The following is a 26,667-nucleotide window of genomic DNA, read 5'->3' on the forward strand; positions in this document are numbered from 1 at the left end:
GTTACGCATGTGGCTCAGAATTATTAGTAGCTATGTATTATTAGCAGCTCAGTATTCCCAATGGCACTCTGCTATCATTGGCTACTTGTCTTCTACTGTTTAGCATCTCCAGTACCTCTGTATATTCAGTGGCTATTGCAGCTTGCAGCAAAATGCTTGGCCACTGAACAAATTGTCTAATAAGTTTAAGAACCTGTCCATCTTTTTATTACGCTAGATTTGTATTGCAAAAGCGGTCTCAGTGGACCCTTACTGGGCTGAATGTGTTATGGCGGTTGTAGGACACTCCAGGTTGCAGAGATTAACTTCTTGCCTGACAATGCAGTTTGATCTGTTCTCAAGAAAGGAGACCTCTCCTCTTTTGGATTTGATTATGGTGGTCCAGTCCTCACACATTTTGAATTCTGCTGTGATATACTCTGAAATAGAACCAGCGGAGAGTATCTTATCTCTTGAGGAAGTATTAAAATGTTGTTTGTGCTGCAACATACGCTACACTGTAATGTTTTGCATTGTGGCACAGCATGACTTATTATCACTATTTGTATATTGGACATAAACATGTTTGTATTGTTTTGGTATTCATATAGCTCCTTCTATATCTCTGGTAGAGCTTAAAGCATTTTCTGGATACTTCATTATATACTTGTATGTTGGTCAAATGTTTGTGCTACTAATAAGATGATGCTCAATATTCTAGTTTTTAAGGGATGCTCCTCACATAAGTCACCATGTTAGTATGCAGGAGGAATAAAGGATGGCAGTAGTACAAAAGTAGGCCATTTCAACCACTAGTGCTATGGGGCTTGACTGTTCTGTTGCAGTTTCTTTCTTTTTTTTTTTTTAACTGGTAGAAATTTCTTCTGGGTCTCCGGTGCCATGACGCTGAAAAACCAGACCGGGGACATTGAACTTACCCTCCAACACCTTATCCATGGCCACCTGGAGGGCTGTGTCTCTGCCACTTAAATTAAAATAGGCAAGCAAAGTTGGGATGGGCAAGAGTGCTTAGCAGCAGGCTGGGCACTAGCAAATAATGTACCTTTTCTAATTATCAGAAGATGTGAGGAGCTCTCGGGCCCAAAGAGCATGGTGAGCATCATTTCAATATGGTGGTCTAGTTTACCTGTGTTTGTGGACTCCAACATACCCACAATTCTCAAGTTGTTTCTGCGTGACCTGGCCGCCATATTCTCATTTTTAGTTTTAATATAGCAGATTATTTTCTCCATATTGAGCAACTTCCATCTGCCCTAGACCTTCAGCATGGGAGAAAGGAAGTTAAGCAGCCCACTGCAACAAGTAACACATGTTTGCCTAGTGGTGTGATTGTGGTCCTGTGTAGTAGAGGGAATGTTTAAAAAAATAATTTGCATATTTTTAAAGACCAACTTTGTGAAGGTATAGAACTGGCAAAGTGCAAGCTTCAACACATTGCAGACCCCCTATATGGAACCATAATACATAACAGCCCATAACCTATCCTTTATATGTAGGTGTATAGGGTCCTACACACAGTTAAATTCAGTCATAAATATTTAAGTTATACCAGAGTTAACCTTTTTTAAGCCTTTGCAGGAATTGAAAAAGGTATTCTTGTCAGACAGATATGCATTTATTACAGTAGGTTTCTCAACAAGAATTTAGGGAAGTCTGTGAATCCCACCCAGTGCATAGCAAGTGGGAGGTCCAACTTTGGGAACACTCCTAAACCCATATTTTTGCCGTCATTGCTAAACTCCACTCTGACCCCTTTTCACAATAGAAATGTCCGGAATTTTACACCACCATTGGCAGGTTTAACACCCCTTCCGGCAAAGAAAACAAATTACCTCCATATCTACTGATGGTGCAGGGGGAATGGTTTTCTACACAAGGAAAAATGTTTTCCCTGTGTAGAATAAAGATAGAAACACATGCATTTGTACATACAAGAGAGAGTGCGAAGGCTGTCCTTTCTTCTGCCAATTGTTCCTGCCCATTTCCCAGATAGCTAATCCATGCAAAGTCGTCAGCAGTTAATTCCCTCTGCCCATCATGGGCTGAGAGGCAATACATTGTTTTCTGTGCCACGTTTGTTGACTATTCCAGCCAAGCATGTGTATTCTAGCTCTGAATGAGTGATATGTGGCATAACTGGTTTTGGGCCAGCTCTAGCTCATGCAGACAACATTTTTCTAAAGTTACTTTTTCACTTAAGTTATTAAAATTGGATTTATCCACTAAATCCGATTTGAAAATTAAAAGAGAAATAACATTGGAGGACTTTGCTAGCATTTTCCCAGATGTAGATATTAAATCACAAAACATTGCTGGAACTACACAGGAAAATAGCTTTAGGCCTCCACTGTGAGGCCACACTTTTTAGGTCTCGGCTGCGAAGGCTGCGCTTGCGCAGTCTCGCTCCGAGATTTAATGAGTTTGAGTGACTTTGAGAAGAGGGGCTTGCACCCGCCCCTCTTCTCTCCTGTTCTCCATTGGCTGGCCTCTTAAATGCTGGCCAGCCACTGGAGAAGAGGTCCAGTCACTCCATTGAAGCCCCGTCCTTTTCGGATCGGGGGGCGTGTTTTTTCGTTGCTTTTCGCAGGGCGTGTTTTTCTCTCCTCCAGCCAATGGCAAGAGGAGAGAAAAAGAAACACGCCCCCGAATCCGAAACTGAGGCTGCGTTTCTCCGAGGCAGTTCTTCTCTGCCTCGGAGAAAGGCGGTGGTGACACGGGAAACCAGCTGTAGGGCACACCAGTCTCCAATGGGCCTCACTGGCTAGGTAAGTATCCACTTCAGAAGAAATAGATAAGAATTGAGTGAGAGAACACGAGGCGTCTGGACAAAGCTGCACCCGCGAACCTCCCCCCCTCCCCCCTCCCCCCCCCCGGCTGGAGCCAGTGGAGACACCACAGCCTAGTGCCGGCTGTGGGCACCATCGTTCAAGCCAGCAGAGTGAGGCAGCGATGGGGCCAAATGGCAAGCGCGCAGAAGCCAGGAAACTCGCGAGGCGCTGAGCCAGGAAAGGGCTTTCCTTTCTCAAAAGACGCACCCTTCTGTTGTGTTTTACATTTGTCCCTGTGCGGACACCGTATTCACCTTTGCTAATTGTCCCAGCTGATACGCCGTATCAGCTGGAACGTTCGTGCCTTGACGTGATCAGCTGCCGTTTGTTTTGACAGTTGACAGCTGACCACGCAACGCACCACATGTTCTGCCGGCTCCGCTGTTGGAGCCTCCGTGTTGGTTGGAACAATAAAGTTGTTCTTCACGAAGACATCAGCTTCTTTTATTTCTACAAATTGGCGACGAGTGCCAACACGGGAACCCACGGAAGGAACACCTTTATAAGACTTTTGATACGTCTTCTATCGGGAGTGCCCTGGAGTATATGACGCTAAAGTACATTTTTCGGTGCGTATATAATCGTCGTGTCAGCGTGGAACTGGTTAAATTTCCACTATATGAGAACCTAAGGATAGTGATTACAGTGACTGTCTACTCGTCACATCTGAGAAAGGACATTGAACCTTTGCGAGCTTCACGCATTCCATGCTTCGAAAAGTGTGAGGTGAGCTGGTTGTCACGACTGTGTGAAGACTTGGCTATTCTTTGTATTCTGGAACCGTATTCACAGCTTTTGCACCTCAGCAGTGATTGTCAGTTTCAACGGCCTTAACTGTCATTCACCAACGTTCGTTTCCAACTGTCACAGCTGAGCAGCGCGTCATCCTTGAGAACTGTGCGCATGTGCGGCGTTATCACGTCATGACGTTTCCAGGACAACAGGAGTTAGAGTCAGCAGTCTAGCTTATGCACGCAACGTGACGGCCATTTTGAAATTGATTTTTCCTCCGTTCTAGTGCAAACACCGAGCACGTCTTCCTACGCGTGTTCGGAGCTTGAAGGAAAATTCCAAATCGGAGTGCGGAACTGGCTGATAAAAGGTAAATCCTGCTAGCGCTCCTGAATTCTAGTACTTTTATGACTTTTAAAGCGACTACAACAGTAAAAGCTTACCGGCGCTTGTGTGCTTAAAGCGTTTCTAACTTTCCAAGCAGCAACAGTGAAAGCTTGCCGGCGCTTGTGTGTTTAAAGCATTTCTGACTTTTCGAGCAGCATTCAGCTCTTCAGCCTGCGCGTTAGCGGTGCCTGTGCAGATCCTAAATGATAAGCAAAGACTTCAAGGTACCCTGCAACCTTCATATTGCCTCCTCATTTTAAACCTCACCTTTTTAGCATCTTTACCTATCCTCTGACCACTCAGTAGTCAACCTTTCTCCTTCAGTACCTGCAGCCGCAACATGGCCTCTGGCTGCATTTGGAATCTTTCTCCACCTGAGACATTCTTATGTGGGGGAGGTGAACCCACCCTTAAGTGGGAAGAGTGGAGGGAGTATTTTTTGAATTACATATCAACACTGGAGGAGGATGATGATGTAAAGCCAGAAAGGAAATACAAGATGCTAATGCATAGTCTAGGAGCAGGGGGAATTAAGGTTTACAACTCTATAAATAAAAAGATAAGAGCTGAGAATGAAGGCGATGTTTTCCTCAATGCCATAGACGATCTAAACACATATTATAAGCCCACTGTGTGCGTAGGGGTTGACCGCTACAAATTTTTTCATAGAAAACAGGGCAAGGAGGAATCAATAGACGATTACGTGTCTGTGTTGAAAAATCTTGCCATTAACTGTCGTTTCGGAGCACTGCATGACGAGTTTATACGCGACCAGATCGTAATGCAAGGGTCCAATGAAAACATCCAGGACAATTTGTGGGCTAAAGGCGAGTATCCTTTGCAAAATATAATTGATATTGCTCGCAAGGCCGAGCTTACAGGACGCTGTGCTAAGGCGATCCTCAGTGAGGAAAAGGATAAGAAATCCAGTGAAAGTGTAAGCAAAGTGACAGACCATAAACCAACTTCTAAACAAAATTGGGGCAGAAACAGTCAAAAATTCGTTGGTCAAAAGCAGGAAACTAAAGTTTGGGGGCGTTGTTACAGATGTGGAAGCACATATCACCTGGCGAACGACCCTAAGTGCCCTGCTCGAGAGGTGAAATGTACCAATTGCGGACTGAAAGGTCACTTTGCCAAGGCATGCAACAGATGCAGAACCAAACAGGTGAAATTAGTGGCAGGAGATTATGAAAGTGCACAAGGGGAGCAGGAAGAGGTAGATATTAACATGTTCGTACTTAACATCGAAGATGGAGGCAGAGGTGACAGTACTTATCTGAGCGCCACAAAGACAAAAAAACCCATGTGTGAAATGACTATAGGAGGAGTAAACATAAGTATTGTGGCGGATTCTGGGTCACCATACACCATCGTGAATGAGAAAGTGTGGATAGCAAAGTTTAAAGACAAATTGGGTGACAAATTACACAAACCTGACATAAAGATAAAGTCATTCACGGGTGAACCCATAGAAGTGTGCGGTTTCCGAGAACTTTTGTTTGTCTACAAAGGAAGGGAAGCGCAAAGCAAGCTCTATGTGTCAAAAGTGGGGCCATCGGTTCTAGGTTGGATGGACCAGGGAGAGCTAGGTATCATACTGGATCCAAGAAGACTTGACCCTGTACTGGTGGTGACAGAGTTGGAAGGTTCAAGTGAAAGTTTATGTCGCGAGTATCCACAGGTTTTCAGCAAAGAGATCGGTGCTCTAAAGGGTTATCAGCATAAGATCAGACTGAAACCAGTCACCATTCCAACTGTACACAAGGTACGTAACATACCTTTCGCCATCAAGGGGGAAGTCAAGGAGCAATTACAGAAACTGCTGGATGAAGGGATAATAGAGAGAGTAGAGGCGTCTGAATGGGTCGCACCTTTAGTTGTTGCCAAACGACCAAATGGCAAATTGAGGTTGTGTGTCGACTTACGCGATCTCAACAAGAACATTGTGATTGAACAGTACCCATTACCTAAAATAAATGAGATGCTCGCAACCACCAAGGGGGTTCGGTGGTTTTCTACAATTGACTTAAAGTCAGCCTACCATCAAGTGCCACTCCACAAGGAGAGCAAAAAACTAACGACATTTATCACGCCATTTGGTTGCTATAGGTTCACGCGAGTACCGTTTGGGTTGGCCTCTGCAGCCGCAATGTTTCAGCGCTTAATGCACAATGTGTTTGATGGCGTTAGTGACATTTTGATCTTCCAAGACGACATTTTAGTCATGGGAAAGACGAAAGAGGAACATGATGTGAAGGTGAGACAGGTGCTAGATATTTTAAAACAAAAAGGGTTGACAGCCGAGTACAACAAATGTAAATTTGGATGCAACTCCGTTAACTACCTGGGCCATCGCATAACTGGTGATGGCATAAGCCCCAAGAAAGAACTCATGGATGCTATACAAAATGCACCAGTACCAGCCAACAAGGATGAACTGAGATCGTTCCTTGGAATGGTAGAATTCTATTCTAGATTTGTTAGAAATTTTTCCCACAAGACATATGATCTAAGGCAACTGCTCAAATTAAAGAACAAATTCATATGGTCAGAGGACTGTGACAGTAGCTTTAAGAACAATAAAGAGGAAATGTGTGCAGCCCTTCCCCTCAAGGGATTCGACACGAACCTAAATAGCTTCGTAACGACAGACGCAAGCAACAAAGGGTTGGGGGCGGTACTTTCGCAAAAAGACATTGATGGGACAGAGTACACCATAGCCTTTGCATCACGCTCCCTCACACCCTCTGAAGAAAATTTTTCAGTAATTGAACGTGAAGCGTTAGCGTGTGTGTGGGCCTTGGAACACTTTAGACATTTTGTGTGGGGCCGCAAGGTTACCTTATGTACGGATCACAAGCCGTTGCCAAAGGTCTTCACCACTAAAGGTTTGTACACTGCCTCACCACGTCTAGCTAGGCTATCTGTCCGGTTGTTTGATTATATTTATGAGATTGAATACGTGCCTGGAGTAAAAAATGTGGTCGCTGATTTTCTCAGTAGAATGCCAGTAAAGCATCAAAATCTTGAGACACCCACAGATGTGGAGGAAAATGCCATAGCTGCTGTCCTGGAGCAGATTGGTAACATAACCAGAGACGAATGGTTCAAGGAACAAGAAAAAGATGGAAATATTAGACAGGTAATGACATTCGTGAAAAACGGCTGGTGCAACAAAAGAGAACTCAGTGACCAACTACAAGCTTACTGGGAAGTTAAAAACGAACTGTCGCTTGAAGACGGATTCCTTCTCAGAGGAGGAAGGTTCATACCTCCTTCCAGTCTTAGGAGCAAACTACTGGGTGCATGTCATGAGGGCCATCTAGGCATCAGCAAAACCAAAGAGAGGGTAAAAAATCTGTACTGGTGGCCTGGTGTTGGGTTGGAGGTTGAACGAACAGTTAGAGAGTGTGCACTATGCATGTCGGCAGACAAGACGCAAGTCACATTTAGACCACCTCTTCATCCACTCACATGCCCCAACATGCCTTGGGAGAGGATAGGCATAGACGTTATGGGTCCCGTCACTGAGGAACTTGAAAAATGGTATGTTGTTGTTATGATTGATCATTTCTCCAAGTGGCCAGAAGTGCTGTTCACTCAAAATCCCGAAGCAGTGAACATAGTGAAATTCATGGACAGCATCTTCTGCCGCGAAGGTTTACCCAAGGTGGTTGTGAGTGACAACGGAACACAATTCATGTCAGATGTATTCCAAGAATACGTGAAAAGGCACAACATCTGCCACAAGACCACGTCAGTGTACCACCCGGCGGGGAACGGTGCGGTAGAACGTTTCAATAGAGTCATCAAGGGCATAATACAAATAGCCAAGAGCAATGGATTACCATGGAGAAATGAAACTATGAAGACTGTATGGGCGTACAGGATCACCCCGTGCGAGTCTACAGGACACAGTCCATTTGAACTGATGCGAGGAAGAACGCCATTGTCGAAGGACAACGTGGGCTGGATCACGGCGGCGAGAAAGGTTGACTGGTCGGCCAAGTTGGTACTGAATAAACTTGCCAAGTCACAAGCTAGGGCGAAGGCATACTATGACAAAACCCATGGTAGTAAGGCGGTAGAACTCAATGAAGGGGACTATGTAAAAGTGAAGAAAAGTGGACATATCGCCAAAGGGCAAGAGAGGTATACCCCGCCGTACCAAGTCAAGAAAGTGTATTGCAACTCAGCACTTCTGAGTGACGGTAGGGTGTGGCATTTTTCGAAATTATCTGCAGTCAAGCATACTAATGAAACACCCGTCGGATCAGACTATCCCTGCTTTGAATCAGTTAACTCACAGGGGTGCAGGCGAACCATAGACTACGACTCAGAGGGTGAGGTGCCCACGGAAGGGATGACTGGTGCAGACCCAGCAGTGTCAAGTCCACCTAATCCAAGTTTGGCGCCTAGACCCGTGAAAGACGTGGTCAGACGGAAGTTACCAGAGACACCCAGTCTGGACAGTGCACCACTAGCCACCACAAGCAAAACAGGCAGACTCCTGGGTCCACCAGCTAGACTTAAAGACTTTGTGTGTGAATGAATCTCTTCTTCCCTTAAGGAAGGGGATGTGTTGTGTTTTACATTTGTCCCTGTGCGGACACCGTATTCACCTTTGCTAATTGTCCCAGCTGATACGCCGTATCAGCTGGAACGTTCGTGCCTTGACGTGATCAGCTGCCGTTTGTTTTGACAGTTGACAGCTGACCACGCAACGCACCACATGTTCTGCCGGCTCCGCTGTTGGAGCCTCCGTGTTGGTTGGAACAATAAAGTTGTTCTTCACGAAGACATCAGCTTCTTTTATTTCTACACCTTCGAGGCGCCCCCTCTCCGCCCAGGGCATCTGTCCGAGTGAATGAATCCTAGTGTCTGGAGGCCCAGTGAAGAACCCGCGGCGCTTTCGTGTCACCCGCGACGTGGTGCTGTGTAATCGTTTTAATGGGACAGTGTTTTTCTTGGCCTCGTGTCACCAGCTTCTTGCGCCCTGTGTCCTTTTGTAGCATCGTCGATATTTTTAACCACCGCAGCCAGCATCGTGAGAACATCCGGGCGCCTTGGTTGGGGTCAAAACAAACTCGCGATTGGCCCTCGGTTCTCCCTCTCATACACGTCAGACACTTACGCGTCACTCGCCCCCTTTGAATTTTGGGAAGTCGGTGGCCGACGGTTTCCGTGGCTGACGCTGCTGGCTCGAGGGCGTTGTGCAGGTGGAGGGTTCACTGTTGGTAACCGCGGTCCAGTCCGCTAATATTGACCGGATATTACCCCCAGCCCTCCCCCAACACCACCAGGGCTGCTGGGCTCCGTGACAGGACAAACCCCTCCATGTATCACCGCTTCGCCATCCGGGGCAGTTTCCCTTTTGGAGTGGCCCGTCGGACCACTTGGGGTGCTTTGAACAATGAGCCTGTTCTTTCGGGGCCGCCAAGCGCGGTCAGCGCCTCTTGATAGTGCACGGTCGTCAGTGCGTTAAGGCCCTACATGGGCAGGTGGTCCTTGGGCCCACTGGAGCCGCTGGACCGTTCTTAACGCGGGGGTTCAAGCCAGGTCTGGTGTTTCTGCCCGTCTGGCTGCATCTGGTGACGTACAGGCGGTGACAAGGAGGGGGGGCGAGGACTTCACTGGCCGGTGCCGTGCGCCACAGGTCACACAGTGCGCAAGGACTCACCCTGTAGCCAGAGCACGGAAGGTAGTTAGAAAGTACTTCCACCCACCCCCATACCATCATAATTAGGGCTCCCAGGCATTCAGGTGACATGTACCGGTGGTGACAGGGAGGGAGGGCGGGGGCCTCCCTGTCCGGTGCCGTGCGCCGCAGGCCACACCGTGCGCCAGGACTCACCCTGCAGCCAGAGCACGGAAGGCAATTAAAGTACTTCCACCCACCCCCCATACCACCATACCATCATAATTAGGGCTCCCGGGCATTCAGGTGACAAGTACCGGTGGTGACAGGGAGGGGAGGGCGGGGGCCTCCGTGGCCGCTGCCGTGCGCCGCAGGTCACACTGCGCGCAAGGACTCACCCTGCAGCCAGAGCACGGAGGACAATTAGAAAGAACTGAAATCTGCACCCTGTAGCCCCTCCACCCCCCCCCCCCCCCCCCAGCATCACTGGAGCTTCCGGTTTTATGGCAATCATTTAATATTTCCGTTTGTATTTATCCATATTTCTTTCTCTATCCCAGATTTTTTTCCGCTCGTCGTGCTGGTGTTCATATTTATTTTGAGTTTTGAGAATGAATAGAGGCGCGCACTTGATAAACGCACGTAAGCATTTTAGAAAATGAAGCAGCCAGACATAACGCGCTACACGAGAAGTAAATATAAGCATTATATGCAAATGTGTGAACATATACTTGCATTTAAGAACATCTCGATCTGTTTGACCCCTTCTGTCCATCTGCTCAGCTGTTAACCTGGAATCTTTTGCGCGGTGGCATGGACACCTCACAAGAAGCGCTCTCTTCTCTATTTTTCTGCTTTTAGAAGTAAATACAGACAGGAAACGCATTGTTTTCGGTCTGTATTTGTCTGTGTAAAAACGTGACACTAAACTCCTGCCCCCTGAGTACTTCAGTGCCTCTATGTGAGATGTCACGTATTCAGACACGTGCTGTATCTTTATAGCGCTTACTACTCCAACGAGGCGTCTAATCTCTTCGGCGAGTAGCGCCTACTCCGGACCCCAAGAAGACAGCAGTATAGGGCGCGGGGGACGCAGTCAAACACCGACGGTGCTACCGCACCATTGCACGAGTGAGTGAAAACTCTAACTAAAGACCTGGCGGGGGTGGTGCCCTCCCCAAGAGTGAAAGCCTGACAGGTATTTAAACAACGTTGTGCGTTCATTTATTTAATGTTTGGATCATAACCATTTGTTACCTTCATCTGGTGCACACAAGCGTGTCTCTCGTTCATTGTGCTGTGACGCGTGTGAGCTCTAGGTGCTTGTCTGGCTGCACTAGTGAGCTGTGTGCACACAGCAGGTCTGTAGACACTGGGACGGGGATGTTAAACGGACGCCATGTGTGCTCTGCGGCGCCTTGTGCTGCGTTCTCTCTGGGGGGCCGTGTGCTGCCTGCCTCCGAACCCCCTTTCTCTCCGGGGGCATGTGCTGGCGAAGACCCCACACCCCCTCCACCGCAAGGGCTGCTGGCTCCACTTGCACGAGCACAGTAATCGATACACCGCACAATTTGTTCCAATTGAAAATCGATGGCATCCAGTGTTCTGCATCATGGAGCAACTAACACAGCGGTCTGAAACAGGCACCAGCGCCTGGCTCGGAGGGGTCTGTGAGAGAGAAAGACGGGCTGGATTACACACAGCATGGTCTTGTGCGCCACAGACCCGGCTGTACACACCCACGGAGGTGATCTGTGAGCCACAGAGCCGGGCTGGCTCGTATACTCAAGAGGGCTTGGAGGGGAGGGGTCTGTCAGAGACTGTCGGGCCGGATTTCACACAGAGAGTGGGGTGCTCCTGTGCGCCACAGACCGAGCTCGGCTGCACACAGAGGAGGCTAAGGACACGTGAGGCGGGGGGCAGGCTGGATATCCTGAACAAGCATTTACAATGCAACGGTCTCGGCATTGTTAAAGTTAGAGCTATTGGCATTGCTCATGACAATGCCGTTTCTTTAAATGTTTTAAAAACAAACACATAAAAAAAAATAATGTCATGAGCAATGCCAATAGCTCTAACTTTACCAATGCCGAGACCATTGCATTGTAAATGCTTGTTAAGTATATTAAAAGGCAGAAATCAGTCAATTCTGGGAGTCAGTCAACCAGCCTCTTTTTAATGATAACGGGGCCTATGCCTCTTGGCACATTTCACCAGAGAAATGGATTGAGCATTTTGATGGCATTTATGGTTCCTAGGATGGTGTTGACACAAATGAGCCCTTAGTCATACCTTCAGTACTAGAACAGAGTAGTTTAACATTCGAAGTGAAGGAGGTCTAGTTAGCTATCGAATGATTGGCGGTAGAGGGTTATTCTGTAATTCTGGTGACAAGATTTTTAACAATCTTTTGCTACTGCTGGCAACTGAATATTGAAGCTCTGTGTATTCTATTTAAGTTGCATACATATAGGGATATTTATCATTGACTAGTTGCTGTAGTGCTTCGTGGACTAGCCACACTACTCTGTTAGGCCTGCTTGTTTTGAAGAGAATTGATTCACAAGTGACCTTTGTGGGGGTGTTAGTATGTGAACCGGAGTTGCAATATTATTGAGTTGTGTTATAAAGCCCCTTGCTTTTGATTTGAGATCTAAGATGGCCGTGATGTTCAGTTTTTGGAATTTCTGCCTTCTATGGGATGTCGACACGTTCCTTCTACTAGTTGCTGGAGCCTTTGATAATCTGGTAGGCAAAAGCCACGTCTTTACGGCTTTCCACGATTTGAGGTGATCTTGGCTGTTTGTCTTTGCTCTGAGGGTGTTCTGTAATTCTGTTACATAGGTAAATCCATTCTTTCTTGTAGGAGTCGAAGTAACAGTCTAGAGTGGGCTATTTCTGGTCTGTGAGTATACTTGCTATTGTATGTGTTCAAAGGAGGAACCCCTACTGAGGACGGCCCTCCGAGAAAAGCAGAATGCTTGGCAATAGATAGCCAATTTAGTGCTTGAAGTGCTGGTGAAATTTAGTCCAGAATTCAAAGGTGCAGGAAATGAGTAATCAATTCAGGCTGTGTTTTTCTCTCCGTGGATCTTGTATAGTAGACACACTTCTTCTTTGCGTTTGATCACTGTCTTTTTTCATAGGACCATTGCCTTGCACGCTATTGAGAATTTGAACACCTTGTTTTATATGAAATTTGATATCTTAAAGTGAAAATGTACTAAGGCTGAGTATTTCTGGCTGTAGTATTGCCAAAGTACAGCGTCTTACCAGACTTCTGTCCTTCCTTTACTGACCAATGCCCACAAACATCTGATTCTTTAGTTAGGCCTATATGTACCTTTAAGGTATTGTGGAATATGAGAAAAAGAGGCAGTATCTCTTGGAGCCTTGTTCCGACCCATGATATGCTACAGAATTGATTCAGTATTTTACATCTGAAAAGTGAAATGTAGCAGCATCTATGTGAACCACGCAGCCACAATTTATTGTGATTTAGCACTCTTGTTTGCAAGTAACATATTTTGCAGTTTTTGTTGTGAATTGAATATTCTGGTGTAGTGACATGAAACAAACGAGGATATATGTGGATGCTTGATTGCGATTTTGGGATTTCTTGATCAATTGTTCTTTATCTGTTTGCACCTCACCCTTACTGCTAGCGAGTTAATGTATATCCAAAAAGAAAACATTTACTGAATGAAGGTTTCGAAAATTACTACCTCCAAAGTACCATGTTTCTGTAGCGAGCTGATTTTTCCATAGTGCTCGGGTTGGAAAATGCCTGCATCATTGCTAACATCTGTAGCAGGATTTCATTAACTACTTGGTCACAACACAGTGGAACTGCAAATCGTGAATGTAGTTTCCTGAATGATGCCAAGCAAGTTAAAAAAATATATAAACTGCTTATGATTGTGAAAATGGACATAGTGCGGTCATAGAAGCGTGTGTTGCCCTCAGATTTTAGGTCTGACATGACGACAAACCGGTTGCCAAATTTGATTTGATCCACAGAAAAGGGTCTCTTGCTCTGCCCACATGTTGATGATCTTGCCTCTCTACTGGATTTGATTGGGCAGACACTGCGTCTTCTGAAAATGAGTGCATGCTTTGCACAAATTATACTCAATTTGGTAGACCTGAGTTGGTTATCGTCAGGGCCACTGGAATTATGTGGCAAGGAAGGACCAAATTATTCAGCAGAGTTTACAAAATTATGTGGCAAGAAAATGCTAATCATGTGGCATAATGTGATAGTATCAGTTCATTATTTTGTCACTTTTACACGTTGCCACTGTCGGGGCAAAGGGTTCACCTCATTAGTCCTAGTTTAACACCTAAATACAATATACAATATACAACTGAAGGGTGAACAATCAACCTTTGCTCAGCAAAACACGCGTCGCTGCATTTTTTTATAACTTTTGATCGAGAAACAATTTTTTAAAAATTTTAAATCAGCAGATTATGCAGCAGATGATGGAATATATGGCAAACCCATAGTTATGCTACAAACGCCGCCGACGCAGAATCCAAGTGGACTTGGTTATAGTGACAAATCATTTTTTCAAGACCATAAGCCTGACCTATTAATGTTATAAGTATAGGAAATTACTGCACCATTCAGAATCGGATATGGAGCATAAAACCACTTTGCCAAGCATCTGATTCACCATGAGTCTTGGAATGAAGACCTCTTTATTTAACAAAAATTGTGTTTTCTTTTGTACCTAGAGAAACTGAGCACTAATCTGAATGAGAATTCAGCACTATACTCTTACTACTTAGTAATTGGAAATTCAAATCTCTGAGATATGGTTTCATCACTGCTGTCATCACTTTGGGAGGCCTGTTAAAAAAAAAAACCACAAACTTTTTTACAAACTTTAAAGAAAGAAAAATCTGTTTTAAATGCATCAGAGGATGTGTGGGCTACTTTATACTTAATACTTCAAAGTAATGTTTATCAAATGAGAACAGCGGCCTAAAATGGCCTCAGCCTCTCACACTTCTGTGGTGGCAAAAGGAGTAACAGTTTTGGGTAGGTAATAGTAATGGAATGAACGATTTAGTCTAAAGCAGCGTTTCCCAAAATGGGTTGCAATGTGATTTTTGGTGGGTTGACAAAGTCCAAGCCATGACTAAAGAGCCTTTAAATTATCAGTTCATCCTGGCACATTTGCGGTGCTTCAAAGACAGAGGTCAAATATTAGGTTGCTATTATTCGTTCTTTTTTTGTTTTTTATTTTCTTTTAACAACATTTATTACATTTCATTACACTTTACACATGTATTATCGTATCATTGGCACGATTATTACATACATAGACCACATGTCTTTTTGTCCATAGAGTTTATGGTGATGCGGACGGGTGGTGGATAAGTCAGTTGATTGTTCTACTAATGTTGTGCCATGTCGTATTGGGTTTAAGTATAGATCCTATGGTGACCATCCTTCCTAAGTGATACCTGGTCTCTAGAACTACTGGTACGAACAGCTAACTGAGGGTTGGAACCTGGGACCGGAGGGTTAAGGTAGGGTAGTGGGTATCCCCAACTGACTGTAGAGAAGTTATATTACTATGGGTGCTTTAGGAGATGCACTGGGTCATGGCGCTTGTGGGTCTGGGTGGCTGGCAGGAGTCTTTATCTTTCTGTCTGCGCATAGCGTGTGTAGGTCATGGCAATGTTGAAGGGCGCCTAAGCTGTCATGGGTACCTTAGGGGACCCGGACTGTGCGGTGCGTCCCGGGGCTTCCACTGCCGTGGGCGTTGATGGTGGTTTGTTGGGTGCTCGTTGTATGGTGGCAGAATTGGTGTAGTAATCTGGCCCACTCCATAGATATGCGTTGCCTGTGTATACCCTGCACCTCCTCCTGTCTTATTGAGTCCTCTTCCACTGGGCCCCACTTGCCTACCGGCCAGATCCACGCCTCCAACGGGGTCCCTTGTGGAGCCCGCCAGTGCATTGTGATCGCGCTCTTAGCCAGTAGAAGGGCTAAGGAGAAAAATCGTCTTTGCACCTTAGGAGTCTTCCGCCTGCGGAAATCTCCAAACCCACTGGCCTCCCAAGTGTTCATGTAGGTGAGCCCTGTTATTTCCCGCAGTGTGTCGTGTATTGCGTGCCAATTGGGCTGTATCGCGGGGGCATTGCCAAAACATGTGTTTGAATGTTGCTTCCAGGGCCTGATACCTTGGGCATAAGAAGCGTGTTTCGGGGTAGTACCGTTGGAGCTGTGCCGGGATGAGGTAGGCCCAGTGTAGTATGGAAAATTTGTATATTTGTAAACCGGGCATTTCTAGATACTTTCATTGGGTATTCTGAAGCTTGTTCCCATTCCTTGTTGTGTAATGGGTGTCCTATCTCCTCTTCCCACTTCTGTCTTAGCGGGGTGAGTGTAGTGGTAGCAAGGTCGCAGTTAGCTTTAAAAAGCCAGGTGATTAGGTGCTGGCCTGTGTCCATGAGGAGAATTTCATGGAGTACGGGGTGCATTGCGGGTTCCCCCTCAGAGAGGTTCCATAGGTGGCAGCTGAGAACTATCTGTCTGTGTCGCAAGAATTGCCCCTGTGGGAGACTGGTCTCTCCTGCCAGCTGGCCGAATGGGAGCAGCTGGCCCTCTGCGAACAGGGATCCCACCTCTAGGTTCGAGTGGTTCATCCAGGCCTGAAATATCTTGGCTGAGTAATGCCCGCCGTTTCGGGGTAGACCGGCCAGGGGAAACGGGGGGGTTTATAGAGGGATTCCGCCTGACATTCGATAGAGGTGTAGAGTGCAGGCGTGTGCCACTACTACCTGTATGGGGTATGTCGCCCCGCCGTCCAGCAAGACATCCAATGGAGCTGCCCTGAGAGGAAATAGGTCTCGAAAGAAGGGGCTGCCATCCCCCCTCGGTCTGTTGGTAGTTGTAGTTTTGTGAGAGCGACTCTGTGACGTCTGTTTTCCCATGTAAGAGAGCATAATAGCGTGTCTAGTTCTCGGAAAAATGAGTGGAATAATGACGGGGGATGTTGGCGAAGTGATAGAGGAGTTGTGGCATCAGGATCACTTTTGCTATTGCTATCTTGCCTTTAGGGGCTAGGGGTAGGTTCATCCAGAATTTTACCTGGGTTATGACTCCTGCCAAAGTTCTTCGGTGATTGCCCTTGAATAGAGTTTGGTACCGAAGTATCGTGGTGCTTGCTCACTCCAGGCTATTCTCGAGACTCCCACATATATCTCAGTGGGAGGAAGGTCCGGACTCCTGTGGGTATAGGGTGGACTTCGCCCAGTACTTTTAGGCCTGTTTCGGCCGCGACGTCTGAGAGCGTCGTCCAGATGGGGCTGAGGTCTGCCATGATATCTTGTACATACAGCAGCAAGTCATCTGCATACAGGGACACGCTATGTGTGGTGCCTGCTATTGGGATGCTGAAACCAAAAAGAGGACACTGTTCCAAAGGCAGGGCGCCATAGGTCACCCACAAGCCTTACAACAAAGAAAAAGAGAAAAGGAGAAAAAGGCAAGAGAACTAGGTATGAAAAAGACCCCCTCATACAGAGGAGACACCAATCTTGCCTCTTGTTGCCCTCACACACCCTGGAAGGATGTCATGCTTCATCATCGGGCATTTGCTCCTCGCAGGGCCCGGCACTGCAATGCCCTGCGGGTCCCCCGAAGGGTCACTTTGTCGGAGATCTTTTTAAAGAGAAATGCCGGATGGTGCCTGTGGGTGTGTGGGGTGTGGGTCCAGTGCTGAGGGTAACCAAGTGCGTGCAGGTTAAAATTACAGTCAGGGGTTACTAGACAATACAAGTAGGGATGGATTCAGATTCTCAGATGCCAAAATTAGAACCCCATGGGTAAAAAATGCCCTGACAGGCTCTATATGCCTGTGGTAAATCATGGATCAACCTGTTTCGCGCCCCTGTCGCCACAGAGGTCATTGGCGCTTCTTCAGGATCAGAGATAAAATATAAGGAGTGCACGTGATAACAGTGAAGTAAATGCAAAAAGGTATACCCTCATAATGAATCAGGGCGGGCCAGCTTCCTGTAGTTCATACAGGGTGGCAAAAAGTTGAAGCTGCTCCTGATGGATACCCTCATAATGAATCAGGGCGGGCCAACTTCCTGTAGTTCATACAGGGTGGCAAAAAGTTGAAGCTGCTCCTGATGGATACAGCTTCTTTAATGATCCTTGTAATGACAGCGTTGGGCAAGTTCAGATCTTCAGGTCTTTCAGCCATCTTTTTCTCCGCCAAAGACTGTCCGTTTCTCGTTGTGCCTCCGCAGTTCTCAGGTGATATATATTATTATTGCTATTGGGATGCCCCAACTCTCTCTCTCCCGTTGCAGCCGGATCGCCAGGGGCTCCATCGCCATGGTGAACAGCAATGGGGAGAGGGGGCACCCCTGACGGGTGCCCCTCTCTATCTGAAGGGGCGCTGAGATATATTTTCCCAACCTCACACTGGACGTGAGCTTAGTCTATCGTAGTTTTGTGCACACTTTGAAAACTGGACCCAACCCCATCTGTGCGAGCGTCCCGAAAAGGTACGGCCAGGTCAGGGTATTGAATACTTTTTTCCAGGTCCAGGATCAGGCAAGCCACCCTCGGGTAGTGACTCTGCTCCCTCTCCTGGATATGGAACAGTCTGTGAATGTCTTGCGAGGTGCTCCTGCCCGGCACAAACCCGTTTTGATCCGGGTGTATTGATGGTGGGAGTGCCTGGGCTAGTCGATCCGCTAGGATCTAACCCAGGATCTTTCAGTTGGCAGGCACCGGGTTTCTTTCAGGTTTCAGGAATTAAACTATCCGAGATACCCGAAGAGAGCCAGGAAGTTCCCCTTCCGCCATTGCCTTGTTCATGTCCGCTAGTTTTGTCGCTAACAATGTGGCGTAAGTACCAAAATACTCCAGGGGCAAGCCTTCTAGCCCGCTAGCTTTGTTCTGAGCCAGGCCCTGTATTTCACATCAGAAGGTGTGACTTCCGCTTCAAGGTGTGATCTGTCCTCTATTGGGATCTGAGGTATGGTGAGAGGTGCTAGAAAGTGATCGGCTAGTCTTTGGCAGGTTCTTTCGGGGCCCTTGTAAATCTTTGCGTAATGGTTCTGAAAGAGCATTACAATATCTGTCTGGGAGTGTTCTAGAACTCCCGTGGGTCTGGTTCTGACGGGCTAGCCAGTCCAGGAGTGTCCCTGATTTATCCCCCTCTTAGGTTGCTATTCTTTTAACATGGGGATTGGTGTATACTTTTCTTTCTCTTACTGCAAAGTGAGATGAGGTTTCAAAGTGAATTATTTGATCATCTTGCTGGAGCACAAGGAAGTGTGAAAGGAAACGCACAGCAAAATGTATTTACCTGTAAATGAACTGTATGCATATAGCAGTTAGGAAAGCAAAAATGAAGCACATTGTTTTTGTAATTAATTCCGTAGTGTGCTGGAAACAGAGATTTTAGTAGGATCAAAACAATTCAAGACATTTTACATGCTGATGCACAACTGATAAATATTCACAGCAACCCGATTTCTACAATGTATCATTTGTGTGCTATCTAGCTTTATCAGTAAAAATGTATGACTACACGAATTTAGTGGGAATTTCAAAGGGAAATGTGCTGTCTGCATCTAACAATGTGCTACCACACCATGCTTTAGTTCCATTAAAAAAAATGTATCCCCTCGTTCTTTAAAGATAGGCGGGTCACAAACTTTTGTTGTTCTAAAAAGTGGGCGTGGTTCTAAACAGTTTAGGAACCACTGGTCTAAAGTTTTTAATTTTTTTTTTTATTGAAGCATATATCAAGCTGTGATCACGCTTGCAAATTAAATGTATGACAATCTCATCTTCATTGAATTTGCAGGAGCTTTGCCAATGCCGCCCAAGTGACGGAAACTGCTCATGTTGTAAGGAATGCATGCTCTGCCTCAGCACACTGTGGGATGAGTGCTGCGACTGTGTGGGTAAGTTGTGCATTGAATTACTGATAGTAATTTTATTTTAGAAACTGGCAGCTCTTCTTTCATGCAGAGGGTGCTCTGTGTGTGTCCTAGTACCATGTCTCTCAACATAGGTCACAGGATGGCTCACAGTTTTTGGCACAGTGTTAAATCGCTGTCTAAAGCACAGGGTTTAGATCATGCCTGGCTGATTGTGACTGGAAGTTAATTACCACCAACAATGTTTTGGTGAACTGGAGAAGTCGAGCTTGGTACGTTTAGATACCAAAAGGCGTGAGATCTTTCACACAGAAAAATTCTTCAAAATATTAACTGATCTTGAGCCCTCCACTTTTTATTCATAGGCAGATATGTGGTGAACTGTCTATTTTTCCCTTTCGTGTGTCCTTTAAAACACTCCACAATCACCCTGGTATTTTTTTTATTCCCTCACATTTTTGTGTTTCTCTTTATGGGTCTTAGATCACACTTTTTAGGAGATCGCACGCTTTGTGAGCATTTTCGAGGAGATTGATGGTGAATACTAGAAAGCCAAGTCCCACCCACCCAAGACATTGATTTACATCCTGGGGGTCCTGCTTTTTGCCATGATTTTTCACTTCAGAAATGTATGGTCAGAAAGCCGTATAAAGGCATAGAGGGCAATTTGCCAGGTTGAGCCTTGGTATTACTACCCAAATTAGGTACACGGTATTTTATTTTCCATATGTGCCAAATTGTAATGGGTAGTTCTGTTTCGTGAGCAGAAGACCAGCTGTTGTCCATACATGGATAGCACATGCACAGCATTAGGCTACCAAATAGATGTTAAGAGGTAATCACAGCAACACAGTTCTGAAGTTGGTGTTCAATACTGTGTGTATAGTGGAAGATTTAAGCACCTTTATCCTTTCTACTTTAGCCTTTGTTCTTGATTGCTCGAATTGTCCTCTCATTATGAGCCTTTGCCATGCAACATATAGTTTTTTTTTTACTTTGGCGACTGGCAGTTAATTTTCTAATGCAGAGGATGTTCCATGTTTGTCATAGTACCCTTGTTGATACCCACAGAGGCCATTTGCCCTCTGAATCTATTGCCCATACCATGGCAACTGTGTGGAAACAAATGACTGTGTCACTCGTTAAACATACAGACAATGACCGCTCTTAAAGTTAGGCTTGTAGCCTTTAAATACTAGTTCTCTATTACTATTACTTACTTGCACTGGTAACTTGCTTCAAGGAGTTTATTTTGGTAATTGCAAACAGAAGCAGATCATTAGTACACTCCTAGGAAGTAAATTCCTGCTTCTGTTGAGGCTCTTTAAGGGAGCAGGACTTGGGGTTCGTGAACAACACAACAGATCAAGGCATTCTCAGATATGTGGTCTTAATTTTCTCAGCACTGTGGTATTTGGTGTATTAGAATTAGGATCACATGTGGACTGGTCGTTTCAAAAAGAAAGAAAATGTACCGCTCTGAGCATCAAAACATACATAGCATGAAATCTGTTTTTGCAAGTAAAAACATTTGCGCAGCTCTAACTGACTGGTGCGGCTGAAGACTAGAAGGCAAACGTGGTAAGGACATTTATTCCCGGTGGGTGACAGATTATCTAACTAGCAGCCAATCTGCTCAATTTCTGAAACAAACCTATGTATCGATGGCCACACATGATTTCAGGATAGGGAATGCCAAGTTGATCACTTTCGGCCTCAGAATCTTTCTGAGAAATTCTACTAGAATAACCTCTACCCTGATATTTTTGGCCATGGCGCTAACTTAAAAGAGCAGATTTTATTGTGGATGACCAGGTTCTGTGGAACATTGCTTTGTGGTTCCCAGGCTTCTACAGTGTTTCTTTCTCCATGGGCTTCTACATAGACGTGATCTTAAAATAGTTGCAAGCGGCCGTGTATTGTATAGTGCATCGTACTGATGGATTACTTGCCTCTGTTTGTCATCCAGTCCCATTTCTTATCTGAAAAGCAGGAATACTGCTGAATTCTTTTCAGAGGCCGTCTAAGTGAATTTAAATCTTCGTCTATTATACAAGCAGTGGCAGTGCCAATAGGGCTGGAAGCATTACAAGTAAATAGCATGGGAATGGATATGTATTTGTGTGGAAGCAAAGAACTATAGATTAATATTGGTGTAGGGTAAAAGGTAATTGACAGTTGCTCTGTCAAACCAGTCCTAAAAATACATGTAGGTTAATAACTTCCCTCCTCCCATCTGTGCTGGTTCCAGAGAAAAACAACATAATGTATCTAGTTATCTAAAAACCTTTTAAAATCCAATAATTCTAATGTCATGGTGTGCCCCTGAAAGTGCAAGCTTAGACAGCTGGATAGATAAACCAAATGATCACAGCTGCCTGGAGGGCAAGCACTTTTTTGTGGAATCACAGAACTTCTTGTTAATCAAAATATTTATTCCTGGCTCTCAACATGTGGGCGGTACCAAATCCCTTCTCTGGTGTGCTCACCCAGCCAGACCATAAACAGGTATGTGTCTGCCTGGACACAGGGACTTGTGAAATAGATCACATATGTCTCTCCTCCAGGTGCCAGCACTGGTTACTGGTGGTGGCTAGAAGAGACTATTCAAAAGCCCAATTTCAGTAAATTCACCACTTCCACCCAGTGAGAGCCAGAATCAAATCCATAGTGCTCCGGCTTACCTACAAATGCCTCTCTGGAACCGCCCTGCCTTAGCTGTACAACCAAGTCTCTCTACTGCAAACCTCAGGGAAGCTGTTCCCATGTCAGTAACCTCCTGTTACCCAGTCTTGTCTCCAGAAGTGTGTGATGTGAAGACTTTTTGCAGCCAAGGCAACCCAGGCTAGGGTTTCTGTTCAACTTTTATAAGTTCCCAAGTTTTAGACGAAACGAAAGCCAAGAACAAGGTTGTTAACTGACAGAACACCCCTTGGTCTTGCAGTCTGGATAACTTGACATTGTCCATTGACTGAATGGATGCTGCCCTTTACCATATTTGCATCCTCCATTACTCTTTTAAAAAAAATTTGATTACATTTTCATACAATTCAGAGTAAATGGAAAAAAAAGTGCAATCCAGCTAAACAGACCCCAATCACAAGTCTGTAGTACATTCCACCACAAGGCTCCCCCTTCACATCCTATCATCTTGAAATGCATATCAATTTGACATCACAGGTCACATACTCAAGGGATTCCAAACAGTACTTCCGTGCTCATCGGGCTCGGCAGTCCGCAGCCGATAATAGCAGTGTGGGGCCCTCTAGGTCGGGACGGTTCGGGGAGGAGTTTGAGGTTGAGCTTTACCACACATAGGGGCCTATGCATCAACAATGCCATTTGCGATTCCTTATTAGCGAAAAATAAGGAATCGCTAATAAGGAATCGCAAAAGGCTATGCATGTAGGAATCGCTATTCAAATAGCGATTCCTTAATATTCCTTATTACCGATTCGGTAATACCGAATCGGTAATAAGGAATACCTACCCATTCATTCCTATGGGCTTGGAGGCCCATAGGAATGAATGTAAAGCCAGTCTGTATTAGCGATTCGGTATTACCGAATCGCTAATAGCGGGAGCACTTTCAAGGGTGCCAGGGTGTCAAAAGGACACCCTGTTGCACCCCTGAAAATGATATGTGCACATATGTTGCACACACACATGCTCTAAGGGCATGTGTGTGCGCAACATGAAACTTTAAAAATGCACAAAAGTGCATTTTTCAAAGTTTTTGCAAATTACCATGCAGTTCATCTTCATCGTAATTTGCTCCCCCTATTAGCGAAATCGCAAATTTTTTAACTTTGATGCATTGCATTTAAGGAATCTCACTTTGGGATTCCTTAAATGCAATCGCTATTTAAGGAATCGGTATTTAAGGAATCCCTATTTAAAGAATCCCTATTTAAGGATTCCTTAAATAGCGATTTCTGCTTTTGGGTTGATGCATTGGGATTGGGTATTTTTTCCTTAATACCGGGAGCTATTACCGAATCGGTATTTTACCGACTGGATTTTGGGTTGATGCATAAGGCTGATAATGTCCAACAGCCATTATTTTTTTTTTTTAAACTGTGTTTATTATTTTCACATTCAAAACATACATCTTTCTGACATATCGGTACAAATACATATAAATCAGTTGTTGACAATAATGCAATTGAGAACACTTGGTTTCGTAAAGTCCTACATCCGGCCTTTGGCGTACACCTGTCCCCATGCTACAGCTCCAGCTCTTCTCCACTGTCATCATCTAAATCCTCTTCCTCTTCCAACAGCCATTATTTGATCACTTGGTCCCGTTCCCAATTCTTCACCACCAACCGTTTGGTTACCAGCATAGTGAGGGATGTAAATTTATGATTTGTGTCAGGAATCCTCTGCATCCCGCCATCGGAGAGATCTGCAAGGGGAACCTCTGTAATTTGTTGGAAAATGTCGAACACCTTGCTCCAAAACGTAAAGGTCTGCAAACAATTCCAAGCTAGGTGGAAGAAGTCAGCGTCCTTCGCTTCACAGCGGGCACATCTAGAGTCCTTCCCCAGTCCCAGCTTGTGTGACATTGCTGGCGTGTACTTTACCCTGTTAATGTACCAGTAGTGGATTCATTTCATAGTCGACTGCTCTCCAATTGGTGCACTGAAATATTCCCAATCCTCATCCGCTAAAGGGACACCTAAATCTGTCTCCCATCCTGCTCTGGTGGAGCTATCCCGGCCGGGGCAGGCATTTTTTCTTGTTCTGCATGGTATTGAAGGGCAATACGTTTTTTGGGGAGTCTCATTACTCAACGAGATCTCTAAAGGTCTGAACTTGTCAGGCTCATTTGGGGAAATTTGGAGCCTGGTTTTTACCTGTTGATTTTATCCTGAGGTAGAGGAGAGTATCCAGAGGAGTGACTGTTGAACGTACTCGGAGGTCATCAACTGTGGGTTTAAGTTACCCCAGGTTGTGATATGAAGTCTCTGGAGTTGAGATTGAGCTTTTTGCTCAAGTCTCATAAGGAAAAGGTGGGTGTGCATGCAGGGGGGCCTCTGGAGTATATAGTAATTTGAGGTTTGCCTTCTCAAACCTCCCCACGTCATTATTGTGAAGGCCACCATGGAAATACACATGCTCACTATGGTATATCGTGACTATAATGCAGTGTAAGAGGAATAGGGTCTGCAATCCTTTTATTCTACGGCGACATTGGCTGAAACCAAAAGGGCACATATTGGCTTGGGCACAAAGGTAATAGATCTCCATATTGGGAAAAGCAAATCCATCTCTATGATAGGGCTGTGTCATGGTGTCCCAGGCTAGTCTCGTTTTTTTTCCTAGCCCAGGTGAGTCTAATAAGAAGGGGGAGTTAGTGATTTAAAAAAAAACTCCCCTTCAGCTGAATGGCAATACTGACAAAGCAGTACAGAAACTGCGGGAGGATTACTGTTTTTATGAGGCTGACTGTACCAGCCATTGTCAGCCGGAGCTTCAGCCATCTGTTTATTTGGTCTACCAATGCAATAATCACTCTATTATGGTTCAGAAACAGAATTTTCTCCGTATTCAGGCTTATCCATATCCCAGGATACCTAGACTTGGGCATCACACCACTTTAGAGGATATTGTGTCCAATCTAGATGTTTGTCGTGTTAAAGGGACAATAGCTGACTTGGCCCAGTTTATGGTCAGGCCAGCTAGACCTCCAAATGTAATAAATTTGAGCAAGACAGAGTTGAGGATTGTCTGTGGGTCCATTATTACTAGGGTAATGTCATCTGCATACATAGATATCAGTAAGGGCCTTTCCCTGAACCTCAAGGCGTACCGCATGTAATGTTGTCAGAGCTGAGCTGCTAATCACTCCAGTGCAAGTTCAAACAGCACGGGGACAGCGGGCAGCCACATCTGGTTCCTCCTGAATAGATGAAAACTCCTCATTCATGTTTAGTCAAGACATCGATACAGTGTAAAGCAGTTTGGCCAGTCTAAAAATTGTATATTTCAATCAGCAAGCTGTCGGAGCTGAAAGCCTTGCTTTTGGGCTGCATGCGAATGGCGTCTTTAATTTCGTCAGTCGTGATTGAATGCACTAAAAGAGCTGTGTTTTTAGAGCAGTCGTGTACTTGCACAGGGGTGCCGTCAAATTTAGAAGTGTAAAGGTTGCTGTAATAGTCATGGAACACTGCTAGTATTTCAGCGCCTTGTATCTGTTTACCGTCATCGTGCATAATTTGGGGTACATCATTCATGGCCCAGGGTTCCTAATAATAGCGGCTAGTGCTTTCCCAGGTCTTTTACCTATCCACGATAATACTCCATAGTCACATGCTATGGAAACCACATGACATGCCAGAATTGCAGGACTTTGAATGGTGGGCAACTCGTGTCCTGATACTAGCCCGCACTCACGTGGCACAGGGGTTCTGATCCACACCGCGGCCAAGGCCCATGGTGCGGGCCTCTGGGCCTGTCTGGGGGCTGATCCGTGACTTTCCTTGGGCATGGCCAAGTGGCGACATACCTACAATGGACCGTGGATGTGCCTGTGATCCATGGTGGTCCTAGAAGTCATGGACCAGCAGCACTGCTGCTGTACGCTGCGGGCAGGGACTGTTTCTTTCACTGGTTGGATGATGGATGGGACAGACCAAGCCTGGGCTCTAGAGAAAGCAGCAGGATGAGGGTGAAATCGGCCATCCCCCACCAGAGGTTGCCTCGTAGTGGAGAAAAGTGGGGCAGCCCAAGAATCAGAACTGAGACTATGGGCAGAGGATAGGTCCTTACAGTTAAGCCTGTGATGGGCTGGAAGGTCATCCAGATGGGACTCTCCTCCCAATAGTGTTAACTTTGCTCAAAAGTGAAACTGATCGAACACAAAGTGAATTCCAGTTTGATCGGTAGTTGGACAAGTCCAGTCGAACATTTGATTACAAAAACTATGTATGTATGTACGTATGTCTCTATATGGAATTTCTATAGCGCAAACCTATATGAAATACAGTGGAGTGCTGTACATAGTCAAAGGCAAGCTTAAAGTTGGTGAGTAATAGGAGAGGAAGCCAATATGTTGACATTTAATGCATTGTGATGTAGTATTGGTTAAAGAGATGAGTCTGCAACTCTTTCCTAAATTGGAGCACTGCTGGGACGGTCCTGATGGTT

At 45.5% G+C, this 26,667-nt stretch overlaps 1 protein-coding gene across 2 annotated transcripts in view; it reads left to right on the top strand.

The window, feature by feature from the left end:
* TWSG1 (twisted gastrulation BMP signaling modulator 1) overlaps positions 1-26,667 on the top strand; it is a 133,818-nt gene that overhangs the window by 47,719 nt on the left and 59,432 nt on the right. For both annotated transcript variants that reach the window (XM_085607329.1, XM_085607328.1), the window contains exon 3: positions 19,440-19,539. In XM_085607329.1, the coding sequence (XP_085463455.1) occupies positions 19,440-19,539 (100 nt within the window). The remainder of the gene's footprint in view (positions 1-19,439; positions 19,540-26,667) is intronic.

Source organism: Triturus cristatus, chromosome 5_2 (assembly GCF_964204655.1).
Source record: "Triturus cristatus chromosome 5_2, aTriCri1.1, whole genome shotgun sequence".
NCBI classification, from domain to species: Eukaryota; Metazoa; Chordata; class Amphibia; order Caudata; family Salamandridae; genus Triturus; species Triturus cristatus.